At 41.2% G+C, this 20,936-nt stretch overlaps 1 protein-coding gene across 1 annotated transcript in view; it reads left to right on the top strand.

The window, feature by feature from the left end:
- TTN (titin) overlaps positions 1-20,936 on the top strand; it is a 310,226-nt gene that overhangs the window by 13,059 nt on the left and 276,231 nt on the right. Inside the window, exons 6-15 of the mRNA XM_084814765.1 lie at positions 5,597-5,906; positions 6,341-6,484; positions 6,975-7,094; positions 10,547-10,699; positions 12,354-12,482; positions 12,936-13,073; positions 15,758-16,033; positions 16,160-16,285; positions 17,908-18,192; positions 19,790-19,855. Coding sequence (XP_084670891.1) covers positions 5,597-5,906; positions 6,341-6,484; positions 6,975-7,094; positions 10,547-10,699; positions 12,354-12,482; positions 12,936-13,073; positions 15,758-16,033; positions 16,160-16,285; positions 17,908-18,192; positions 19,790-19,855 — 1,747 coding nt within the window. The remainder of the gene's footprint in view (positions 1-5,596; positions 5,907-6,340; positions 6,485-6,974; positions 7,095-10,546; positions 10,700-12,353; positions 12,483-12,935; positions 13,074-15,757; positions 16,034-16,159; positions 16,286-17,907; positions 18,193-19,789; positions 19,856-20,936) is intronic.

Raw genomic sequence — 20,936 nt, 5'->3', positions numbered from 1 at the left:
AACAGATCATTTTGTCTCTAAATTTGGTGTCATGTAGTTGTTGAAACTTTACTATGGGTGCTTCCAGATGGAGGGCTCCTAGCACCACCACGCAGAAGGCCTTGTGCTGCTATTCCGTCTTTTCTTCCTTAATGTATTTTCCATGGTAAGAAAAAGAAGAAGGTAGAAGCAGTGTGAAAACATGGGAGGGTTATGAGTGGAAGATGACAATGTCTGAACCCCCCTGTAAAGTTCTGTGAATGAGGCAAGCCGATGGTGCAATAGAGGGCTTGCCTGGCAGCACCCTGTGTATCATCAGGAAAAGGCTCTCACTGGCTACTAGGCTTGATGGCTATGTGCTAACTCCAGTACCAGAGGCAGTGAGCCCATGTACACCAGTTGCTGGGGAACATGGGTGAGAGGGTGCTGTGGCGCTCATGCCCTGCTTGAGGGTTCCCGGTTAACGGTTGGTTGTGTGAACAGAATGCTAGACTAGATGGACCCTTGGTCTGATCCAGCAGGGCTCTTCTTATGTTCTTATTTATATAGCACAGCAAGGTAAATTGTTCTTATGTTTGTTCCAATTTTGCAGCTGGTGGACTGAGGCTGACATATTTTGCACAAGCAGCCAGTGACTTAATGGGAAGCTGAGACTCTATTTGTAGGCACAATGTTGGCTCATTATTCATGCTGTCCTTTTCAAAAAAGGGCAGACGCACTTAAGGATGGACAGATTTTGTAAATCTGTTCCATCTGTGTTTTGCAGATTCTCAAGCATCTTTCATTCCATTGTCTTCTCATTGACGAAATTGGATGTTTTTTAGGGATGTATGAGTGTGTTGTTTCACTTGCACTAATGCACATTAGTGCTAATTCTCATTAGTGCAATCCCCCCCCAAGTAAAAAACTGATGCAAAGGCCATGGAATCTGCATGAACTGGAAAAATTGGAATCCGCAGGTCCAATTCATAGAAATTTGAACTCATTTGAATCCATTGTGAATTTCTCCGACATCCCTAGTTGCACTCATGTAAACTGTAGAGGATACCATGTGATGGAAGTAGTGGTTCATGTCTCCATGCAATTCCCAATGGGCCCTAAGCGCACCTACAGCCATGGCCTGGGGCCAGTCCTGCCATGCAGTAGGGTGAAGCAACCTACTTCAGGCATCGTCATATTGGTTTTGACCTTTAAAACCCTATACGGTTCCGGCCCAGCCTATCTCAAGGAGCGCCTCCAGCAACGCCAGACAGGCCGCTCAACAAGATCAGCCTCAGATGGCCTTCTCTCTGTCCCATCCAGCTAGGCTGGTGAGGATGAGGGAGAGGGCCTTCTCTGTGGTGGCCCCCACTCTGTGGAACTCCCTCCCTAGGGAACTCCGCCATGCCCCCTCTTTAATGGGCTTCCGCCACGCACTGAAAACTTGGTTATTCAGGCAGGCATTTGGAGTGGGTTAGGGTATTTTTAAATAATGTTTTAATGTATAATTTTACTGTTTTAAATTGTACTGTTGTACATCGCCCAGAGTGGCCAGGTGACCAGCCAGATGGACGATTCATAAATTTAATAGATAGATAGATAGATAGATAGATAAATGGACATGGATGAAGGCAGGAATTGCTGCCTAAATGGTGCAGCAAGGCTGTTTAAAGTGTTGGTCCCAGCAGGAGAGCTCCTTTTGAGCAAAATGTCTTTGGTTGGCACTGATGTGTGCACTCCTCTGGGTGATCAAATGTAGGGGCTTTTAAATGTATGAACTAAGGCCAGGCCAAATATACTCCTCCTTTCATGGGACCATTCATCCCCCTAGGAAAGGGAAAGGGGAGAATATTGGTAACAATAGGTGAACTTGAAGAACTTTCAGGTGTGAGGTGGGCTTACCTTAAAGACAAGTTGGCCAACCAACATAGCAACCTTCCCATGGGGCATTCTGCCTCAGATTACAAGGCGGGATGCTGCCGTGCTGCTGAGGGCAGCCGAGTGGCTGCTTGGAGTGGCACAAAGGAAAGCGGAGGGAAAAAACAAAAATGGCTGGCTGCATACTGAAGTCATGAATTCCAATTTCCGAGGGTTAAAGTGGAGTAGAAGAAGAGGCACAAGCTTAAATGGATTAGGCCCTGCTGGGTGTCATGCAGATTTCAGGCTACGCCTTGGACTGTTGGGCCAAACACATATTTGCGGAGTCCCCCATTTTTAAAAAATATAAAATCCAGCAGTTGCTCAGGTTTATCAGAATGGTTATACCTTTTCTAGCCTTGCAGAGCAACTTATGGTAACATTCTTAACAGCAAGCTTCAGCTATTGGACAGTATGGAAATGTAATAAATAAATAGACATTCTATATTAAGCAAAGTTAGTTTTATTTACAAAGTGTCATCAGTGTCACAATCAGATATTCTAAAAGAACAAATAAAAATAAATCCTTCCTCATAGAAAATGTAGATGTCAGGTAGACATATTATGTGTAGATGGATTTATTTTTATTTTTTAGGCTTTGTTGAGAGAGTTTTCCATGGTGTGAGTCTTGCTATTTGAAGCAGCCTCCCCAGTGTGCTACCCCTCAGATGTGTTGGACTATAACATCTTTCATTGTCCACCAGCAGTGGATATTCTGGCTGGAGGATGATGGGAGTTGTAGTCCAGAACCTCTGGAGGGCAACAGGTTGGGGAAGGCTGGTCTAAAATGGCAGCTCCAAGATAAAGATTTACCACTTCAGTCAGAGAATTTGGCTGCATTAATAGTGTGGAAAAGTGTTTCTGGGGGACAGAATTTATGGCAAGACCCATATGTCTCACCTGTTTTGTATTGCCCTACCCTGCCCTAAAATGTATATAGTAACTCTTAACCCTGTAACTTAAAGGAACAAAATGGCCACCTGATTTAGCAGGGGACAAAACTACTCCAGATTCTCACCTAAAGCTTTTCTACGCAAGGCATTTATTGTGTGCTCATTATTCTTCACTCATGGTTGTTTATGGATTTTTTGGATGACATCGTGGTCCTCCAGTTTTACTTCTGTTTTTTAAGACCACTTTCCAGGAGGTTTTTTAGGGTGGGGAAATGGGGTATTATTTCTGAAAATGAAAGAAAACGTAGTTTCCTATTTGTGTAAATGCAATATTGTACTATAGCACAGCACAACCTGGAGTTTACGCACTGGAAAAGCTGTTTGTGCAGAGCTCGAATCTCAATTCTGCAACGAAACTGAAAGCAGATGCAGTGATTAATAGCATCATGTAGAAAAGCTCTTGGTTAGATCTTTGTGCCTACCCCCTATACAGGCCTATATCCAGGTGAATTTTCAGCCTAATATGAGTGGCTGTATAATTTAAATGCAGTAGTAATGATTTGAAGGAAATAATTGCTAACTGCATAGCTAACTACCTCCAAGCAGTAGAAATAGGAGAACCAGGGATGCTTGAGCACTCCGAAATTCTTCAAACTCCTCTTTGAGACTCAGATTGCCCCACTCCCATTTTCATTTGCGGCTTGTATATCTTTTTGCTCGAATGGGGAAAGTGCACATTTTTCAAAAGTGTGCACTTCCCCCATTGGCTAAAGTGTGAACATGCATATTTTTTGTAAAACTATACATTTTGACGTGCACATTTTTTTTGGAACATGATCACAAGTTCAAGATTGTGCAAGCTTTTTTCCAAAAAATGCATTAACGTTCGGGATTGCAAATGGGGCAAGTTCTGATGATTTACAAACAGATCCCAACCAAGCAAGCAGCCAGCCACTGCAGCTCTGCCTCTGCTGAAATACAATTGTTTTACAACAGTGCCACCTACAGGACAAAATTGGTGCTATCTCCTATTTTGATCCAAGTAGAACTCGGTATCTACATCTTAACTAGATTCATAAGTAAGTCTTGAGCTACCGCTGCTGTGATTCTGATCTGTCTGTCTGTAAATGAAATTACTGTTTCAGAGCTAGATTAAACAAGGACAGGTCTACTATGAACCAAATTATTGACCCTACATATCTCTGACCTATATGCCACACTTCCCTGTTTGTCAACATTCAGAAATCTATGCAAGCATGCTCACATAAGCAGCCTCTTCATCAAGTGATGACATTCATATGGGAAACAGCTGAAACAGCTCTTTAAGATGCTTGTTGTAGACTAGGTCTTCCATAAGTGTTGCAACAGAGTTCTTGAGGTGTAAACATATCTAAACATTCAATTAAATATGTATTTTGGCAAAGGGAGGGTACAATCCTATGGGGATAGGCGGCCGCCTCTGAACTCGGAGGCGACCGCCTATCCAATGCAGGGCAGGAGAAGCACAGAGGGTATCATACCCTCCATGCTTCAGCTGCCCTGCATTTGCGGCTAGACAGTCGATTTCGGCTGTCTAGCCGTGGGAAGGCAGAGCAGGGGAAGCAGCTGCCAGACGACACATAGGATGTGTGGTACCAGCATTTCTGCCTTCCCCATCCTGGAACTCCCCCTGGAACTCCCTGTTTTTGCCACTCCACACTCCTCTTCTGAGTGCAGAGCGCAGGGCTGATCCATGCTGCCTGCAAGGCAGCGCAGGAGCGGGGAAGGTCAGTTCTCAGGGAACTAACCTTGGAGCGCGGGCTCTGAGGTCATTTCCGGGAAACCAAAGTATCCTATGGCCATCTAGCCACTGACTAGTAGCCATAGGATTGCTCCCTAAAACGCGTTTAAATAGTAAATAATGTGTGGGGTTAGGGGGCTTTAATGTTTCCCCCTCCCACTGTGGTTCCAATCCAGATTGAGCCCCATGTACTGGCATTTTATATTGCCAGATAGTGGTCCATTTGCTTTAATAGGTCACTATTTGGCAATATAAATTGCAAGTACAGGGGACCCAATCCAGATTGGGATCCCCGTCCGTACTCTTAAGGTAAAAAAGAATAAAAGACATAGCTCGTAGCTACGTAATGTGTGTTTTGCTTCTCAGAACTCAGTCCTACACTGTTCCTTCAGACTGTTGCTCTTTTAGGGTTGGATCTTGACCTGCCTTTCCACGAATGTAAGGATTCATTCCATTCACAGAAGGGACCAAAATCTACCAGAGACTCCCCACTGGAGGAAGAGGGGAAAGTAATTTTTGCTGATTATCCATTTCTTCTGCAGCCCACTCATGCCACCTCCAATATCTTTCTGGATGGTCCCCCAGTTCTCCGGAACAGCTTTACAGAGATCTGCAGAAAGAAGGAATTGGTGGAAAAATTGCTTACACACACACACACACACACACACACACCTTTCTCCAGCAGAATCATCCCATGACCAAAGTTCCATTCATGGGATCTGAATCCCACCCACTCTTTATTGCTATGGATAATGAAAATATCTTAATAAATTACTGATATACACATAAGACCACCACCTCAGTGAAATATTTTTCTTTAATATGGGCTTGATTTTTATGGGATTATGTTAACAAACTCAAAGTACTTAACGTAGCCATTTATATTCTCTTGATTTCCCTTAAGCAAAATATAATCGGTTTTGCAGATGGAGATCTGTGTCATCAGATCAGAATGTTCTTAATATATAGCCAAATATCAATGCTATATGAAAATTGCTTTTATGTGCTGTTTCTTTGGCATCAACACTATGTTACGTTTATTCAACAGATCTGTGTCTCCTGCTGGAGCTGCCAGACTCTCAGTCTCTACTTCGCCTATCAGGCCTGTAAGGTCCCCAATCTTGGTCCGAAAAACACAGGCAACAGCAGTAGCAGGTTCTGAGGTCCTTCCTCCTTGGAAACAGGAAGGCTACGTAGCTACAACTGAGGCCAGACAGAGAGATACCAGAGTAACTACGAGTACTACCCAGATGAGGACTGAAGAAAGATGGGAGGGGAGATACGGGGTCCAAGAACAGCTTACTGTTAGCAGTGCTGCTAGAGCGGATGCTGCTATCAGTGCTGCTGTTGCTGCTGCTGCAGCTACAGAGGTAGGACCTTTAAAAATATATATTATTTTTTAAATAGTTGCTCACACACTCTGTATTGTGAGGCTTTCCTACTGAATAGGTCTGTTTAAATGGACCTTCAAAGGCTGTGTGTCAGTATCTGCTTACACAGCTGTTTCGATAGTTGTACTATAATGCCTAAATAGGACTAGATTGTAATACAGGGGTGGGCAACTTGTGGCCCTCCAGATGTTGTTGGACTGTAATTCCCATCAGCCCTTGCTTTAGCATAGCATAGGTGTTGGATGATGGGGATTGCATGCCAACCAGATCTCGAGGGGTTGCCTTCCCCTGTGGTAATACATCTGCTTGTCTTGTGCCTACTGCTTCTGTTGATGTTGCTGCTGTTTTATCCCGGAGGGGAAAAGAGATGTATTTTGATGTCGTTCGTTTGGGTCCTACAGGACATCGACAAATCAGCAGCTGTTGCAACTGTAGTTGCTGCTGTTGACATGGCCAGAGTGAGAGAACCTCTTCCAAGTGCTGTAGAACAGACTGTGAAAAGGACAGCAGTGACCGCAGTACACGTTCAACCTGTCCAGGAGCAGGTAGAAGTAAAACAAAGCTGCAATATACAACAGCCTCCCCTTGCCGTTCCTCACGCACGACCAGTGCACGCTTTAGCAAACAATTTACAAAATACGAGCATGTGTTCCAGATAAGCATGCTTTAATGGTGCAGAAAAGCATTTAAATATAAGCCACTGCCAATGGACTCAAATAATCTACCTTCTGTTTTATATTAATGGCAGGAATCAGCTAACAGCTTTAAAACCACTTTTATATTGATGGCTCAGAACCAGTTTTAACAACCTCAATAAAAATATTAAATAAGATGCCTAGACAGTTCATTTGGTTAATTTAACATTTTTATTATACTGACAAAGGTGTTCCTTAATATTGAACTTATTTTCCCACCTGCTGAGCTTAAAATAACATTTCCAAGCATATTTTCTTTCATTTGCTATTTTTTAAAAAAGACTGTTGTTTAAAGTAAATTTTAAGCCTTGGTTTTCTTTCTTTCCATAACAAAAATCAGGTTAAAAAGGAAGCTACTATAGTAGTTACTACAGGTAAAGCCAGAGAACAAGAAACAATATCAAGAACTAGAGAAGCAGTTGCTACCAAACAAGAACAAATACACATCACTCAGGAAAAGGTGAATAATACTTGTTTACCCATGGGAAAGTCATTTCTGTTTCATTTGCAAGCTTTATATGTCATTATCAATTATACATCCTGCATCCATTTTCCTTTTGTCCTGTTTGCAATGGCTTTGAAGATCGCCAGAATAGAATGTATGCGCCTATTGGGACATCACTCTTTCAGGCTCTGCTTCACTGGTTTCAGTTGGCATTGCTAACATTCACATAAGTCTTTGTCCATGGTGGCTAATCTATATATGTATCTAGATTAGGCAGGGCTGGTCAGGCCCAGGAGCTAGGACAAAGTGATGTTTCGAATTGGCAGGGTAAGTTGATGTTCAGTCTTATGCACTGGCCAGAATTCAAAGAGCCATTAAACTAGTTCTGTGAGCCCAATGTGATGTCTGTAAACCTGTTTTTCTTGAGCAGTGGGCCCCCCTCTCCCCTTTCTGCATGGCAATCTGCTTTTGACACCAAGGGCTTTTCTACACGACACATTTATCATGCGCTCATCATTCCCTAATCACAGTTGTTCACGGGTTCTTTAGACTACATTGTGACCCTTCAGTTTTGCTTCTGTGTCTAACCAGCACTTTCGGTGAGGGTTTTTTTTTTAGAGCAGGGAAAATGTGGCATTTCATTGTAAAAGCGAAAGAAAGCACGATTTTCTCTTGAATATTTGCGCTATTCCATAGTGCTACCTTGAGGTGATGTAATGGAAAAGCAGGAAAGGAAACGCTCCTCGTATAGTGCTTGGATCTCAAATTCTGCCATGAAACTGAAAGTAGATATAGAGGATTATCAACCATGTAGAAAAGCTCATTGGAGACTTTCAAAAGCAGCTTGTGATGTTTTGTGGGTGCTGGCTGTTCAAAAGAAAAAAGGGAGAAATTCCACTGGGCTGGCACAAGTCCTTATTAAGAGTTTGGGGACCAAACTACATGTTAATGTTAACTGCGTGGCGTGTAGTTGAGCCTGATAGTTTTATTTACTTTAGTATAATTGTACACGGTCCTGATTTGGATTGGGACCAGCCTGCACCGGGAGGGGACGATTAAACCTCCCTCATTTTCCCTACCTGAAATTACACACATTCGTCTCACAGGGTGAGGGTCAAAGAAAGAGAAAACAGTCTGTATTGGAGTCAATTTGTTGCAGGTGGAATTTTGGAGAAACAATGGTGAGGCAATTTGATATCCCCCTCCCAATGTATGCTGGTCCCAATCTGAAACAGGGCCATGCACTCTTACACAAAAAGAGATGTGCTTCAGCGACATGCTACACGATTAAATGTAACGTGTCGTTTGACCCTAAGTAACTCTTTTTGTGCTGGACGTTGTTTCCTGTTTCCTCAACACATGACTGAAACTGCTGGACTTTAAAATATGCATCCCTGCACATTCATCGTCATCATCATTGTTATTTAACTTTGTGCCAATTCCCACTGCAAAAAGCAGTCGCGAAGTGACAGACACACACACACACTCACACACACACACACAACTCTGGGATGCCTGTTCCCCCTCCTCCTCAACAAATCACATCTTGTGATGTCACACACCATTGCTTCATTCATAGTGAGGCCTTCTATAATATCACAGAGCTCTCTTCAAAGTGGCTATATGTGAACATGTGACAAAGTCATGCTTGATTCCACTATACTGCTTCTTAGAGATTATTTTGTATACCTGAAACACGGCAGAAAACCAAGCTGCCCCAGTTGGTTGTTACTGTGAAGCATACCATGGTGGAGAAAGAGTTGAGAGGAATTCCTTTAAAGCCAAATTTCCAAAGCACAGTATTTGTCCTCTGTATATACACATTTACCGTCCTTGGGTCTAAGGACATTTCTGATTGCTTTGATTACAAGAATTGTGCGTGGACTGGAACACAGTCATTCAGTTATAACTATGAAAATACTTGTTTCTTATCCCAGTTTCTTTATTTATGACCATGTAGTAAAGACATGATTAGGGCCCAAGTGAAGCACAGTAGTTTATGTTTCTGACACAACAGATTGAAATATATATTGCAAATTGAACCCATGTTCACATGACCAGTTATTTCAATTTAACAAACCCATAATGCACTGTAACTCCCCTGTTTTCTCTGAGGCTCTGCTCAGATGTTTATTTGTGAGCTAGGTGCAAGAGGAGAGTGAGACTCATGCTTACCTACACCCTCATCCTGCCTATCCCCCAACTGTTGTCTTGTAATGAGAAAGCAACGTTTGACCTGGCACAATACTGGGTTAATCTATACCCAGGATCTCTCCAAACTTGCAATCTATCCATAGACTGAAAGAAGTATAGATCAACCTGGTGTTGCACCAGGCCAGAGGTTACTATCTTCTGTCTAGGGAAAATGAGTAGAAAGAGATCAAGAAGATTGGGGGGTGGGGTACATGAGCCTGATGCACATTCTCCTCATTTACCAGGGGCCCATGTAGAGGAGTTAACGGGGGAGGGTGTGGACTCCTCTTTAAAGTTCTTGTTCATGTGAACATCATCGGAGTAGGGTCCACTCTTCCACATTCCACTGTGCCTCAGTTCCCTGTAGAAGAAGAGACAACGTTCTGTTTTGAAAACAGATGAGAAAACCTCTAGAATATCCCCATTGTTTCTCTAGAGGTAAACACTGTACTATTATTCCCTTAAATAGCAAACGTAGGAGCCAAAACAGGGCCACTGATAAACAAGAAGGAGGTATCAGCATGCTTAAGGAACCCCGAGTTTTGCAAAAGTAGAAAAAAAACCCCTCTTTTTTAAAAATAAGGGAGCTACCCCACCCTCAACCCCCCAGCATCAATACTCAGCATGCTCAGTAGATGCTGAGAGTGAGTCGAGTATGTGCGTGTTGTGGGGGGGGGGGGACCTAGAAAACTGAAGGGAGAGGAAATTGAACGGAGTGTCCTGGAAGAGAGCAAGGCTTTCTGCTGGAACCCTGAGAAGAGCACTCCTGTTAGGAGGCAAAGATACACTGTAACAATGTGTTGCAAGTCCTGTCCCACTTCTTAATCAGAAATGAGACTCCAGATCCCGTGGTTACACCCTATCAGTTTTTATCACCCTACAATAATTTGCACCCCATGTATTCCCTCAAGGATATTCTTCTGTGGGGGAGAAATATTATGTTAGATCAAGTTCTAGTGTGTATAGAATTGGAGCCATTGGAATTAATAACTGCCCATAAACAATGAAACAATACCCTCTCCACATTTATTCAGGCATAAAATGTAACTATTCCAGTTCTGCTTTGCAGGTATACATGCTGGCCACAATCCAGCACAGAGTTAAGTGTGCTTAATCCTTACAATATGCTCGAACACACTTAGCTCTGTGTTGGATTGTGTCTCTTGGGGGTTACCTCTATGTTGCTGGGTAAAGTTATGTAATTTGTTGTTTGATATTTTTATTTTGTTAGATCTGATATAACTTAATCATTTTTTTTTTACCATAAACATCAGATAAGAAAGGAACCAGTGAAAGTTCCTATACCTAAGGTAATAATCGCTGCTGACACAATTAAAGAACGAGAACAAATTTCAAGAGCTAGAGAAGAGATTTCTACCAGACGAGAAGAAATTCACATCGCTCATCATGAAAAGGTGAATATGACTGTTTTAATTAACCCATCTACCTCCATCTCAGTTGCAAACGTCGTTCTTTGCCAGTTGCTTTTTATTTCCCTTTGTCTTTTTTTTAATGTGCTGTATCATATTGCAACAACAGAAGCTTATGTAATGTTTATAAAATAAATTGCCTGTTTTTCATGGAAGCAAATCAGCAATTCAGTCCTAATCCAAAACCCAGTGAACTCAACAGGAATCCTGCATAGCTAGGGTTTGCAAGACTGGAGTCTTCAGTGTAAGACTTTTATAGATCATGTCTCTGCTTACCAAGATACTCAAAAGTTTCACTAGATAATGACTGACATTTTTTTTCAATATGGTTTTTGATGCAGACATCAAGCATGAAAAATCTCTTAATAGCGTTCCGTTGGTCCCCTGAAATTCACTAAACAATTTGCCCAGTTCAAGATGTCTTACTGTGCTATTACTGAGCCATCTTTTGCTACCATGGGGGTCAGCATGGAAATGGTACAAAAGAAGGGTCTATTGTCTACTGGGCCAACAAACCAACATGAGTTTTGTAAATCTCAAAAAATCACACTTGGTAACTTAGTTTGGCCTTTGGTTAAAACAAATATTAGATCATTTCCACAACTAGTTCCACATGGATTTCAATCATGAGGTGTTCCAAACCGCATATTGGTGTAATGCCTTTATTAAGCCAACCAAAAGATCACCAGAAATGTGCAAGCTTTCAGGATCTTAAGATCTCTTAATCAGGCAAGCTGTGTGTTTTTGTTTAAAAAGAGCAGATGTGTGCATACTTTTGCTTTTTTAAAAATGATGAGGTACTTTTTTAAAAATCACGAGGTGATTACAGAAAGTCACTTTGTCATACAGGGATAGACAAATAAGTATGTTTCCCACCTGTGACATTTTTGCTTGTATTCAGCCACAAGTCTGTTCTGTCCAATTTCCGCAGCAGCCTGCAATTTTTAAAAAATGCACAAAAATTGCATTTATGTTCATATGCCATTTTCCCTAACATGAACATTTTGTATGCAATTTCCCCTAGTATAGACATTTTGTATGCAACCTTCCCTAATATATACATTTTTATATGCAATGTTGGAGCATTGCAATATTCAGAGAGGTGCACAACCTGAAGGACAGCTGTCTTCCAATTCTCATATTAGTCCAGCCCAGGAAGTGTGACTTAGATCAGTTTGCTTAAAATGTAGACTAAACAAAATGCTCCCCCATCTTTTAGTGGTGACATATTCACATGGATTCCAAAAAACAATACTCCTTGTATTTTCATTAATTGTTGGGAATCTATGAAGGCCATTTAAAGTATTCAACGAAACATAGAAGAGTCTGTGATACCTTTACACTTAATTAATAGATGGCCAAAGTGCCGGTTCCCCAGTTAAAGTATGATGTCATTCTGTAATGAAGCTCAGTGTAATGACTGTAATGAAGCTACATAGGATTAAGATAGAACTGTATGCAGCCCATACAGAATACTAATTCTAGGGTCTGTATAGGTATTTCATTATTTTTGCTTCTTCATAATCGCTTGTGCTTTACTGGTCCTTGCCTGCTTTTCCATGATGTCCAGGTAAACATTTTTGCAACATCGTATATTTAATTGAACCTCTCTTTTTACTATAAAAATCAGATTAAGAAAGAAGTTATCAAGCCTGTGAAACCTTCGGTACCTAAAGTAATAATTACCACTGATAAGCCCAAAGTGCCCACCACAATAGTAAAAACTACAGAGGGAATTACTACCCAACAAGAACAACAAGCCCACCTTATCCAAGAAAAGGTGAATAGTACCATTGGCAATGTGATGGTCATTCTTATATACCATGCTCACACTGACGTTCCCACCTTCCTTCAATAAATATACTAACTGTTTAATATCATTTTCCTGTTGCATTCCTTACGAGAAATGGAAAGTGGTCTTTATTCCATTTGATGTGCCCTAATATGTTCACAAGCTTCACTGTGATAACATTTCAGGCTTTAAAAATTCATATACTAAATTGCATTTTTAAAATTTTCTTCAGTTTAACTAGCCAGCCAGTTAATAACCAAGCATCAGTATTACCCAATACAGGAGCTGGGCCATTCTGCGGGGAACAAAGCCCTAAAACCCTTTAATCCTGTTAACCTTTCCTTGTCCATGTATTCCAGTCTCATCTCTCATCTCTCATTTTTGTACCTTTTTGTCTGAGACAATGTAACATAAAACTTCTATTCTTGCTGTAACAATCAGATAAGAAAGGAGGCTGAGAAAACTACCGTAGTTCCAACAATCATTGCTGTTGACAAACGCAGGGAGCAAGATAAAATATCAAGGACTAGAGAAGAAGTTGCTGTCAAAAGAGAACAAATCCATCTAGTTCATGATCAGGTGAATAGAGCTCTCTGAAATGTAAAATTAACTGATTTTTTTTTTTTTAAACTCTACAATATCCATACTACCAGACTGCCACTGCATTGGCCTGGGACATTGTTCTAGCATAGCATTTAATATGACCCCTTGAAATTTTATTCACATATATATATGAAAGAAAGAAAGAAAGAAAGAAAGAAAGAAAGAAAGAAAGACTAACAACAGAGTATTAAATATATATTTTAAGTAGGGATGTACAAAAGTCACTTACCTTTTCGACGGGGTGATTTGCGGTGGGGGAGAGGCTAACCCGGCCAGCTCCCCTCCACGGCAACTCTGCGGAGCTTCCGCCCGGGTGCATTCGCAGACGCCAAGTGGAACCTGCAGACACAAATGGCGGCAGCTACAGCGGCCGCCATTTGCGTTCCTGTTTTTTTTTTTGCCATGATAGGCTACGTAAATATTTACGTAGCCTATCACGGCAAAAAAACACACCAGGGGCGCAAATGGCATAGCAGCCGCCATTTGCGTTCCTGTTTTTTTGCCATGATAGGCTATGTAAATATTTACGTAGCCTATCACGGCAAAAAACAGGGGCACAAATGATGGCCGCAACGCCATTTGCGCCCCTGTCTTTCGCTGTGATAGGCTACGTAAATATTTACGTAGCCTATCATGGCAAAAAAAGGGAATGCAAGTGGCGGCGGCTATGGCGGCCACCATTCGCGTTCCCTTTTTTGTCGTGATAGGCTACGTAAATATTTATGTAGCCTATCACGGCAAAAATAGGGAAGCGAATGGTGGCCACAGACGCGGACGCCATTTGCAAAGCAGCACGAACGACACCAGGTAAGTGTCCTGTTGTGCGCCTTTCGCGGCGTGGGGGGCGGGGGGCTTCGTTCTGCCCCGGATTTCGGGAGGCCAAATGCACTGGCATTCGGCCTCACCGAGATCCGTGGCGGAATTCTTTGACATCCCTAATTTTAAGCTAAATGTTTTGGCTTCCACCCCCATCAGTGCCTGTGCTATTAAATGGGTATCAGGAGTAGCCATTTGGAATGCCTGGAGATGAAAGTTCCTTAGGAGAAAAAACAGCGGTATGTGGTATAATGCCTACAAATTGTCCTCAGATTAAGGCCATTGGGACTAAGATTCTGAATCGATAAATCCAGAAATTTCCCCATTTGGATTTACGGACTGAGAACTCTTCGTCCCAATGGCCTTAATCTGAGGACAATTTGTAGGCATTATAACACTCATACTGCTGTTTTTTCTCCTAAGGAACTTTCATCTCCAGGCATTCCAGGTGGCCACTCCTGATACCAATTTAACAGCACAGCTACTGATGAAAGCAGAAGCAGAAACATTTCGCTTAAAACATATTGTTGAATACTTTGTTGTTAGTCTTGCTATCTTTCTTGTACATTTTATCTTAAGACTGCAGATACAGAGCCTCGTTGCTTTGCTGTTGTGTCACTTTACACCAACTTTCTCTCTCTCTCTCGATATAGATATAGATATAGATATAGATACAGATTATTCTTTCACATGTATATTTTTCTCTTGTGTGTGTATACAGACGAATTAGAATTCTGAGAAAATAGCAACATGTATTCACATAAATTCACTTTTTAGCTCTGTATCAGTTTTGAGGTTACAGAATAACATGTTTAAGGCTGCAATCCTATACACACTTACCAGGGCATATATCCCCTTGAATTCAATGGGGCTTTCTTCTGGATAGACCTATTTAGGATACTGTGTTAAGTTAATAATCTAAATAAATAAAAATCTCAGGGGGTAGTATCCAATATTGGTCCTCCTTAGAATAGATGCATTGAAATGAATGAGGCTGAAGTCAGTCACAACTAATTTAAGTCCCATTCATTTCAATGTGCCTGCTCTATGTAGGACTAACATTGGATACTACTCACTACATATCGAGTTGAATCCAAATTTAGCCATGCTTAGAGTAGACCCACTAACTGCTCATGTCTAATTTAAGTCCCATGATTTCAGTGTGTCTAGTGTAAGTATGACTAGGTCTGGATCCAAGCTATTAATACAGCGCAAAATAATTGGTTTACATTGTTTAAAATTGTGATGTACTTTAAAAGAGGGTATGGTGAGGGTCAAGCAAACCTGTAATCATTTAACTATGAGCCCATACAGAAGACCAAGTTTAAAATGTTGCAAAATCATCTGTACAACTCTCTGAAAAGCAAGTGTGTTTATGTATATACTTATATGTGCGTGTATGTGGTTTTGTCTGTAAATCTTCATATGCACTGAACATGCAATATATGGGTTTCAGGAAATGCTGCTTTTTCTTTGCATAAATATGTGTAAGTTTTTCTTTGCATAAATATGTGTAAGTTTTTAATCGGAGCAACGTCCAGCGGAAAATATGTAATCACACCTGTCTTCAAATACAGTATTTGAACATTTATATGAGATATACTGTATTTGTGCATTATCTGTCTGCATTGTATACAGTGGAATCTTCCTTCCTCCATATCTGAAAACTTCAAAGGGACATCAAATTTGTCTTCAAAGGGACATCAAATATAGATATGGAAGAAGGAAGTATCTGGATTATAGAAAGCTGGATAAGCAAGGTGTTTGCGTATATGTCCTCTATGCTAGCTATTCTGTCTTATTAACATAGATATGTGTCCATGTTCTACAAATATTACCTCTAGATTGATGTTGGCAAAAAGGCTGAAGCTGTAGCTACAGTTGTTCATGCAGTTGACCAAGCACGCATTAGAGAGCCAAGGGAGCCAGATTACGCTGAAGAAGCTTATTCTGAACAGGCAGCTTTGGAATATGGCTATAAAGAACATGCAATAGCAAGACGTGTGGTTGAGTTACCACCAGAACATCACATTGTCACCAAAGCTGTGAAAACGGAGGAGGTCCATGTTCCTCCTGAGACACACATTACAGCTGCTGAAAAAATGGCCGTATCGACACAGGTTAGGCTCAAGTTTAACAATGCAGTCATTTCCAATGACTGTTGAACATCTTTGGGTTGTTGTTGTTTTTTCCCTACTTAGCAAGCAGCATCAAATTCTCAATAAACATTTTATTGGTTAATGTAGATTAAAAGGACTGCAGAAACATCAGTCGAAAAATCAATCCATGTGGAACACACCCGTCCCCGTACAGCAAGCCCTCATTTTACAGTTTCAAAAATTACTGTTCCTAAACCAGATCACACTTACGAGGTAAGAAGAGGAGAAAATGTGTGCCAGGCAAAATGGCTCTGTCATTTGAAACAGCCAGTTCATTGTCTTCTCTATATAGGCCAGAATGCAAAGAAGCCCAAGAACATGGGGCAGAGGGAGATTTGTGAATCCTGACCATAGGCCATAGCCCATCCTCCACTTCTAATACTGAAATACTACTAAGATGTGGCACAGTTTATTGTGGGCGGAATCCAAGAGTGTCTGTCCGCCAATGGAAGAGCATCCCTCAGTGGCTGGATTCCTTTTCCCCACTGCAGCCCTCTGCATCTTCCACAATCTGCTTTGGAGGGTTGGGGGACCCTCCAAAGCATAATTTTTTTTGGTGGGAGTGCAGGGAGTTGCATAGGGAGGAAAGGAATGGAAAGTCCCATTGATTCTGGCTTATATTTTTGGGCTGTCCTCTATTAAGAAGATAATATCAATGAAAATATATCTGCATATGCAATTTGGAAGATTACTTGAAAGACTCCATTTGTATTGATCAAGCAAGAATAATATTCTTTTAAAGCTCTTGTCCAGAAAGCAACAAGAATAAGAAGGCGGGAAGGGAAACAAATACTGGATAAAATGCTATATGCCTGGCATACTCCTTTTTTCTCTTGAAGGGTAGAATTTTTTTTATAAATGCTCACCCCATACATTAATCAAGTAATTCATAAAAATTATAATGTTTATTCATTCTTCGGTAATCCTGCTGCATACTAAATCAGTTTAGGAATTAACATATGATACATACATAATCCAACCTATATCATATTCCTCCATTAGAATTACAATGCTTTTGCGCTACTTTAATCTTCCTTTTTCCCCATTGCTCTAGTTGACATTTAATTGTCTCTTTCACAGGTCTCATCATCTAACGATCCCATCTAATCTATTTTTAGAATACAGATTTCTATTATCTTTTCATTGAAATGCACCCTTTTAGCCCTCAAATGCATGTAATTAATGCAAAGAATGTTATAGCAGATACCTTAATTTTGTTTCCAGAAAATATTCCTTGTTAAACAAAACAAAAAAGCCCAAACAAACACATAAGATTGTCTGTCTGTTCTGCCTAATATAATTATTTGGCATTTTAACTGAAAGTGAATTAGTGCTCTTACATCGCACTTTTGAATATTTACCATGATATTATGGTAATAATATTTGAATTTCTATCCAACCCCCCCCCCTAGAGATCCTTATGAGACTTGTTGCTGCTTAACAGCAAATAGTGAATATAAAAGCATATGCCATAATAACATTTATTAGACTTTAAGCTGCCACAAGACTTTATATTGTTTTTGCAGAAAAATCTCAAATTTTGAATATTACAGAATAATCTGAAATTTTAATTTAAATAATGTCAAAAAAATCATGGTTTTTTCATCATTTCCAAAATTAAAGCACCATTTAAAAAAAATGCTCCTTGTAAGAGCCTTGCTAATTGATGATAGAAAAAGAATTGACTAGTTTTGCTCTTTCCCAAACTAATAATGATAATAAAGAAGTGGTGTTGTTCTACCATTTTACATGTATTTGCTTGGCTAATATATAGTGCATCTTTTCTTTTCTTTTAACTAGCAAAGTGGTAACTCTCTTTCTCTTGGGTTGGTTAGGTTTCAATAGCAGGATCTGCTATAGCTACTCTGCAAAAGGAGTTGTCAGCAACTTCTGTTCCAAAGATCACCAAACCTGTGAGGCCTCCTCTTGCAAAGTCTCCTGAACCCAGAATAATGCCTGAAAAAGTCGCCTCGCCACAATTTCCTTTCGTAGAAACAGCGGCTGACACCTATCAGAGACGTTATGGTACTGAAATGAAAAGAGAAATAGGTGTGACCGTGACAGGTGGTCTGATGCGGGAACAAGAACGCATTGAATTCATGCAAGAAGGCGAGCCAGAGGTTTGTTGTGAAGCACATTCCCATCCTCCTGATTTGCCTCCAGAGCAACCTGGCATGGTTACACGTTTCCTTCAGTAACAGCCTCTTTTCCCCTTTTAAGATATCCCTTTTCCCCAACTGACCTTGGTGTACCATATGTTGTGACTTTTGCTTAACATCTTAAGCAGTAGCCTAGTGGCAAATCCAGAAGTTCAGGGTCCTTTCGTGACAGTCACAGCCATGCCCCCTTCTAAGATTGTACATCCTTTTAAGGTATACAGCCTTGAACTGGGATCCAAAAACTGTGCAGCTGAGAGTAAGGCAGGGGTATTTCAACTGGATGTCTGAGAAAAAAATCTTTAACCTTTTTCACCCACAAACACAAACATTTTAGGTTTTCAAAATATGATACTCTATGGAAGCTTCACCCTCTAAACTCAGCCCTCATGGACAGATCCCTTCTCATTTAAATTGCCCCCTTGCACACTCCCTTAGCGCCCCAACATTACCCATTAGCCTTCCCTAAATTCCTTCATTAATCTCTCCCATCCCACAACAGAAACGTCCACACACCCAGCTGGATTGAAACACACACACACACACACACCTTCTTTTTCCTCTCCCTCCAACTGATTTTTTTTCTGTTTCCCTCCCCTCCACCAGGGTTTGTTTGCCCAGATTCATGCTACCCTTGTACCAAAAAGTGTAGCTGACAAAGCAGGTTGCATTTGGCAATTCCGCTTAGCGTAGAAATTAATGTTCAAGAATTAACAGTGCAATCCAATGGGTGTTTATTTCGAATTAAATTTACAGAGATCTTGCGAAGGCTGCAGTCCTATGCACACTTACCTGGGAGAAAGCCCAACTGGCAATTGAAAATAGTGGGACTGACGCCTGAGTAAACATGCATAGGATTGTGTGATAAATCCTAAAAACTGGCACAAACCAGCCACCTGCCCTGCCCCATAACTAAATAATGGTGGCAGCACCACCACCACCCCGGCTGTTGCTGTAGCCAGCAGCAGCAGCCCTGAACGGGTGGCCGGTGTTGCAGGAGATGAGGGCAGTGCCTGGCGTGCAGGCACAGAGCAGGGATGGGCAGAGTAGCCAAGAGCTGAGGAGAAGGGGGGGCAGAGGAGGCTGCAGAGCTCCCTCAGGCTCCCTCTCTCGCTAGCTCCCTTCAGCGGGCTCTGCGTAGAAGACGAGAGGCAGCCAAGAGATAGCCACCCACGCTCCCTCTGTTCCCTCCTCCCTCCCTAGAAGACTGCGACCTGGCTGCGGGCTGGCTTCAAAAAAAGTGCCGGAGCAACGCCCTGGCATGACCCGCCACCACTACACCGCTGATCTTAAGTTCCTAACATCACTTTGTCATAGCAAGTAGTGGAGAAGAACGGGACAGGAACCATTGTCTTACCACTATTCTTATGCACATAGCAATTATACCATTATCATACTGCTGTCATAACTGTTGGTAGACATGACACCAATGGGCAGGGCACCAATAGTTATGATAATGGTATGATAACGGTATAACTGCTATGTGTAGATTCAGCTCATGTTGCTGTTTGCTTTCTTGACTTTGGGTGACACCTACTAACTCTTCTTTAAATACTCCTAGGTGATTGAGGTTGCTAGAGTTCCTGAACCAGCAGAAGTTCCTGCCACACCCCCATCCATAGTAACAGTAAGTAACAGATATTTTGCTAGTACAGTATTTGCATCTTCATTACTGTACATTTGCTTTTTAGTATCCTTTTTCCCCATAATCAAAATATGATGCAGCTCTGGTGCCATCTAGGGTATGCAGTCAGTAGGTGGATAAAAAGCAAAATCAATCCTAAGTGTTTGCAAGCCAGGCATTTAAATACCAATCATATGCTCATTGACCAAAACCAAAGCCACAAAGCTGCATATGAAACTGATGCATGCAAATGTTTCCCCAATTCAATTCAATGGAAGAAGCAGACCCAAAGCATGGAGGAATGCATGTATGGATCTATATTCCTTTGGTTGAAATGAATGGGGGAGGTAGTGCATGCCAAGCTCTTTGTATACATTGGTGGCTAGTTGATTGGTTGGGGTGTCTTATTGAAATACGCCTTATTGTAACAATGGGATTTACCTATGTTTTCAGGGCAGGGGAAGGCCTGGAATACATGTATCACAACTTCTCTCTCTCTGTCTCTCTCTCCATTTTTTTTACTATTATTATTATTATATTTATATCCCGCCTTTTTCCCAATACTGGGACTCAAGGCAGCCTTACAATGTTAAAACTGCTACAGTTAAAACCTATAAATAGAAATATAAATACAACTGTACAAAAGTTAAAAATATAATTAAATCATCAATATTAAAATTGTAAAAATATTAAAACATTAAAAGACAACCGGAACAACAAAAATGGTATCCATACGTCACATTTTCCCAGGTCCAGACTAGTTATCCCCAAAGGCCTGCTGGAATAAAAAAGTTTTTGCATGCCTACGAAAACATATCAAGGAGGGTGCCGCTGTGGCCTCCCTGGGAAGGGAGTTCCAGAGCCTTGGGGCAGCCACCGAGAAGGCCCTCTCCCGTGTTCCCACCAGGCGTGCCTGTGATGATGGCGGGATGGCGAGAAGTGCTTACAATTACCTTGTAACAAATATTCACTGGATGACATGGGTCAATATGATTTCAGGAAAAATCTGATTATAGAAAGTTGTGAGAATCCATCCTTATTATACTGGTCTTTGGCTTATCATAACTGAAAGGCTCCTGAAATG

This window comes from Heloderma suspectum, chromosome 1 (assembly GCF_057233095.1).
Source record: "Heloderma suspectum isolate Gila_16-S chromosome 1, 16-S_ref, whole genome shotgun sequence".
NCBI classification, from domain to species: Eukaryota; Metazoa; Chordata; class Lepidosauria; order Squamata; family Helodermatidae; genus Heloderma; species Heloderma suspectum.
Note: the sequence above shows the minus strand (reverse complement) of the source record. Positions and strands in the feature narration are given on the sequence as shown.